A 6364-nucleotide genomic window follows, 5' to 3' on the forward strand; every position below is an offset into this window, starting at 1 on the left:
AGGTGCTCCAGAGGACCTGCGGTGTGGAGAGTACTCTGGAGGGCTCAGCAGCCTCTTGGGTTCATCAGAAAGATGGCGGGGGTGGCCCAGTTAGTTATTTATATCCTCCTTAAATGGCTCTATTATTTTCATGAGATAGGATTTTAGGTCAGCTTCCTGATTTTCAGGTGTGTTGTCCCTGGGTTGCTTCTGGTCTCCTAGTAGGCCTATAATTCCCTATATTCTTTAATGTTTCTATTTCCAATTTTCGTTCCTGGATAGTGTTGTTCAGTTCCTTTACCCATCTGATTGTGTTTTCCTGTGTTTCTTTAAGAGATTTATGTGTTTCCTCTTTAAGGAACACATGTTCTTCTGCATGTCTTTACGGGAATTATTTATGTCCTCTTAAAGTTCCCTATCATCTCTATGAGATGGGATTTTAGATCTGAATCTTGCTTTTCATGTGTGTTGGGGTATCCAGGGCTTGCTGTGCTGGAGGATCTGGGTTCTGATGTTGCCAAGTAGCATTGGTTTCTGTTGCTTAAAGTCTCATGCTTGCCTCTTGCCATCTGGTTGTTTCCAGTGCTAACTTGTCTTGCTGTGATCCTGAGATCCTGTGACCCTGTGATTCTTGTTGTGTCTGAACTCCTGGGTATTCAGCTTTCTTTTTGATCCTATGATTTTGTTATCTTGTGATCCTGGATGTATCAGAGCACTAAAGTGTCAAGCTGCCTCCAGGTATGGGTAGAGTGAGTGGAGAGTCGTTCAGAGTCTGCTCCTGGAAACAGGTGCAAACTGAAAGAAATTATGCCTCTGGCTGGGTATCCCTTGTGGAGTCCCAGTTATGCCAGGAATTGGGACATGGATTGGGAACTCACCTGGTGTTTCAGAACTCCTGGGGGTCAAGCCGCCTCTGTGTGTGGGTAGAGTGAGCGGAGAGCCAGAGCCTGGGTCTACTCACTGGTGCTGGAGCAAACTAGAAAGAACTAATAAATGCATTCTTTACTCTTTCTTGGAATGGATTTTCTCTCTAGAAGAGTAATTCTTGTTTTTGGTCTCCTTATGGTTTAGACAGGAGTGATCCTCAGTAGGACTCTAAAATAGTCCGAAGTAAGCAGATACATGTGTACAACAATTCTGCTGTAATTTTTGTTGCTGCTGCTGTTGTTGTTTTGTTTTGTTTTTTTGTTTTGCTTGCTTTGTTGTACTGGGAATAAACCCACGACCTAGTGCATATTAAGCAAGTATTCTATTTATCACTGAGTGACATTCTTAATATCTGTATTCTCAAGGTGAGTCTCATTTTGTATATAGCTTACAGTGCTCTGGAACATATGTATCCAAGGCCGATCTTAAATTCTGTGTTTTCTTACATTGAACTTGATAGTGCTGGGATTAAAAGCATCCACCACTTTAGCCAGCATTTATAGCACCTACTAAAGAATATAAATACAAAATAATTCATCTACCTGGTCATCCTTGAGGAATGTATCACAAATAACATCACCAAGAATGAATGGAAATTGGTGGCTGGCAGGGGTGGAGGGCATCTCTAGGAGATGGAGAGGCTACCATCAGTCTATGGGAGTGACTTTAGTTGAGACTCCAAGAAATGAGAATATGGTACCTGAAGAAGCCATCTCCTGTAGTCAGGCAGGACACTAATGGAGAGATAAGGACACCCATCCACCCTCAAAACTCTTTATGCAAAATTTGTTCTGTCTATAAGAAATGCAGGGACAGAGATGGGGCAGAGTCTGAAGGGATGGCCAACCAGTAACTGGACCAACTAGAGACCCATCCCACAGGCAAGCACCAATACCTAACACCACTAATGACACCCTTTATACTTGCATACAGGAGCCTCACATAACTATGCTCTGAGAGGTTTCACCCAGCAGCTGACTGAAACATATACAGTGGACCACAGTCAAACATTGGACAGAGCTTGGAGAGTCTTATAGAAGAGTTGGGGGAAGGACCAAGGACCCCAGAGGAGATAGGAACTCCAAAGGAAAGCTAACTGAGTCAACCAACCTGGAACCTAGAGGGCTCTTAGAGACTGAACCACCAACCAATGAGCATACATGGGTTGGACCTAAGGCCTACATACATATGTAGGAGATGTGCAGCTCAGTCCTCATGCAGGTTCCCCAACAAGTATAGAGGGGCCATCTCTAAAGCTGTTGCTTGTCTGTGGATCCTGTTCTCCTAACTTGGTGGCCTTGTCTCTTCTCAGTGGGAAAGATGTATCTAGCTTTGAAGTGACTTGATGTGCTAGGGTGGGGGGGAATATCCAGGAATGGTATCCTTCTCTCAGAGGAAAATGTGAGGGGAGAATGGGAAAGAGACTTTTTGAAGGGGATAAGAAGAGTAGCGATTTGGATGTAATATGAATAAATAAATAAATTAATGGAAAAAAGAATAATCACCAAACATGAACATATAAGGAACTAGATGTTTATTGAAACATCGTCTTAATGGCAGTGCTATCACAATGATCTGAATGTCAACAACTGAAAGTAGATCAATAAACTGTGAGATGTGTTTCAGAAGCATATACCTCTTAAAACAATTGAGTAAAGTATTAAAAATGAAGATGAATGTGATACGTTTTAAAATATGGAAGTATCAAGAAAGAAAACATACTCTAACCAAGAAACATACTCTGTTCTCACCACCTTCAAAATCCATAGAATTCAAAAGCATAGCAGCAAAACAAGTTCCTCAACAAATCAAGCTGTATGAAAAGCCACTTTTCTTTGCCATAATTTCAACACAGCCCTTTTCATCTCCTTGTTCCTCAGACTGTAGATAAGTGGATTCAGCAGAGGGGTGAGCAGTATATACGCCAAGGACATCAGTTTCTTGGTGTCTGGTGAGTACCTGGATTTGGGCTGTAGATAAATTATACTGGCAGTGCCATAGAAGAGGGTGACAGAGGTGAGATGAGAGGCACATGTGGAAAAGGCCTTCTGCCTCCCTGTAGTGGATGGCATCTTCAGGATGGAGAAGAGGATTCGAGTATAAGACAAGAGTATCAACAGGAAGGGGACCATGACGATGAAAATGGTGCCTGTGAAGGCATAGACTTCAAACAGGAACGTGTCTGCACAGGCAAGCTCCAGCACAGGAGGAGTCTCACAGAAGAGATGGTTAATTTCCTTGTGGCCACAGTAGGGGAAACTAAACACCCATGTGGTCTGTAGAGTACTCATCATGGTACCTGAGACCCATGAGAACATCACTAATTTCACGAACAATCTTTTGTTCATAATCATGGGGTAAGATAGAGGATGGCAGATTGCAGCAAATCGATCATAAGCCATTGCTCCCAGGAGAAAACACTCAGTCACACCAAAGAAAAGAATGAAATACATTTGTGCAAAACAACCTCCAAAGGAAATGGTTGCTTTCTTACTAGTCAGGACCACCAGCATTTTAGGTGTGATGACTGTGCTGAAACAGAGGTCTACTAAAGACAAGTTCTGCAGAAACAGGTACATGGGGATGTGCAGACTATGGTCTAGGAAGATGATGGTGATAATGATGGCATTTCCCATCACAGTCACCAGATAAATAACTAGGAAAGCCCCAAATATCTGCCCTTGTAGTTCAGGATAGTTAGAAAATCCCAAGAGGATGAATTCAACTGTAGAGCTGTGATTTTGCCTCCTCATTACAATATTGGAATCCTGTGTGTGTCTTAGGGACATAGTACATACAGGATGAAGTCACAGTGCAGGAAATGAGTTCAAATTTGGAGTTCTTGGCAGAACTATTAAAGACATGCTCTTTTAAACAGAGGTTCAGATTAGCAGTTTTGAAGAATGGTCAATGCATTGTATCAATGAATCTTTAAAAGACAAGAGATGAATCACAAATCTTTGGCTCAGAAATGTTTAACAAATATAAAATAGTGCTGTTGAAATGACTCAGCTATTAAAACCACTTGCCACACAAACTGACTTCAATTCTATCCCTGGATCCCCCCCCCCCAAAAAAAAAAAACCAACAAAACAAAAGTTGGATATAGGAGCACATCTGTAATCCCAGTGTCACTATAACAAAATGTGAGTAGGAGGCAAAGCCAAATGAAATACCTTTAAGCTTGAAGGCCAGTTAGACTGGAGCACATAGTTCAGTAGAAACAAAACAGAGCATCATTAATATGGTGGACAAAGGGAAGCAATACCTAAGAGTTCCCTGAACCCCACAAGCTCTCCATGGCATATGTACACACACACACACACACACACACACACACACACACACACACACACACACACANACACATACGTTATTATTATTATTATTATTATTATTATTATTATTATTATTAATTATTATTACTGTTATGCTGTAACCGACCAAAGAATATACACGGAGAGATCCATGGCTCCATATGTAACAGAAGATGGCCTTATTTGACATCAATGGGAGGGGAGGCCTTTGGTCCTATGAAGGCTGGATTCCCCAGAGTAGGGGGATGCTAGGGCGGTGAGGCAGGAGTGGATGGGTACATGCATGGGTGAGCCCCCTTATAGAAGCAGGGGGAGGGGGTAGAGAGTTTGGGGAGGGGAAACTGGAAAGGGGGATAACATTGGAAATGCAAATAAATAAAATAACCAATAAAAAATTGCTCACAAAATATAGTAGTCTTTGGCAACATTTTTCTATGTAGCAAAAAATTAACCAAAATCATACTTAGAACATATACAAGCATTGTGTTACTTAGAATCCACCTTCTATTACTCTGATGTATGCATCTCTGTGTTGTATTTAATTGTATACTGATATATAAATTTTAAATAGTTTCAAATTAGATAAATAGTAAAATAACTGACAAATTAAAACTATGATAATTTTAAATGTAAATATGTTGGCAAATATTTTTGATGAATACCAAAGTACAAATCACACTTCTCTTACTTTGTTAAAAATGAAAAATAAACCATATATACCTGAATGAATATACCATACTCCCAAAACATAAGTCAAATGACTTCCACATTACTTCTTTGGTTTTTGCTCCAGTGAACTAAATTTACTGAAATTTACCCCAGTGAGAAATTTTAGAAGCCAATTTTGTACCTTTGATTTTTAGAATCAAAAAATGACTTTAGAAAATACTGTGTAGGACCATTCTGAATCTATGACTCCCTTACTCCCTTTAAAGGAAAATACAGCTATACTTGGAGTTTGTGTCACACAGTCACTGGTTGAGCACCCATCACCAAGGAACCCTTTCAGATAAAAGCCATACATTACACAGAAGACATCTGAGCCACTCTGTACATCTCTACTACCAAGATCTCTAACTCCTATCACCTGGTTTGTCATTTTTCCAGAGCACTCACTACCAAATGGAAACAATCCAAATTATTTGGTGTTTTCAGCTTCATACCTAATTCTCTCTCTAGAATATAAACTGTAGGATGACAAGAATTGTGTTCTAGACTTTTTGTTGTTCCCAGAACTGAAAACAGGTAGCTACATACGTAATAGATAAATTGACCCCAAATGAAGTGATACTTAATCAATCCATGGAGGAAAATTATTTAAATTAAGAAACCCCAAGCTCTACCCTCAGTTGACTGCTGTGTCTAAAGGGAAATAATCAACATGAGAACAAAGAAGAGCCGTATTTACTGTCTGACTTTTCTAGAAGCTTGAGACTACTGTGGGGGTATGAGCACCACTGGTTTAGGAATTTGTCCTGTTTGTGACACAAAACCCCAACTTGAGTCTGTGCTCCCCGTCTCATGTGGACCCCTATCTATATGTTCAGGAATTACCCCTGGATAGCACTTCTGGCTCTGACTAGGGCATCTTATTCATCAATAGAAGACTGCAGGCTGTAGGGATCCCCCATTCGAGTCACATGGAGGCTAGGCATAGGGAGATGGAACATAGCAGTTAGGCAGTAAACTGATTCTCTACCATCTTCCAATCTTACATACAGCTAGCTGTTTTCCTCCTTGTCAAATTCCCCTATACAGCCCCCTTCTGGACAAAGCTCCCAGTCTACCTGTATCTCCCAGTCTAACGCCTCCTGTTTCCAGATTTCTCTCCACTGTCAGTACTCATGCATCCTTAGAATCAGAAACCAATAAACACTTTCCAGATCCTGCCATCCACTCAAGTTCCTTCTCATCAGTATATGAAGCCCTGATGACTTCCCACATCTCACACCTTTTCCCATCTGTGTTTTGTACAACTCCATCAAAGCAATCCCATGCTTGCTCCCCAAACCTTCAGGCCTCCCCTGACTCAGAATAAAATGCTCATTTCTCTGGCAGGCATGTAAGGGAACCAGAGTGGGAGAGACAGTTTTGGAAGCATAAGTGAGGGGAATATGCTCTAGTGACACCTGAGTACAAGA

General features: G+C 41.0%; 1 protein-coding gene across 1 annotated transcript; it reads right to left on the reverse strand.

Moving 5' to 3' along the window:
* Positions 1 to 2683: 2683 nt before the first annotated feature.
* LOC110315854 (olfactory receptor 10A3-like) lies at positions 2684 to 3724 on the reverse strand. The gene has a single exon (XM_021189802.1). It carries the CDS (start codon positions 3693 to 3695, stop codon positions 2715 to 2717), a length of 981 nt encoding a protein of 326 aa, XP_021045461.1. The 5' UTR covers positions 3696 to 3724; the 3' UTR covers positions 2684 to 2714.
* Positions 3725 to 6364: the final 2640 nt, after the last annotated feature.

The sequence above is a fragment of the Mus pahari genome, unplaced genomic scaffold (assembly GCF_900095145.1).
Source record: "Mus pahari unplaced genomic scaffold, PAHARI_EIJ_v1.1 scaffold_11933_1, whole genome shotgun sequence".
NCBI classification, from domain to species: domain Eukaryota; kingdom Metazoa; phylum Chordata; class Mammalia; order Rodentia; family Muridae; genus Mus; species Mus pahari.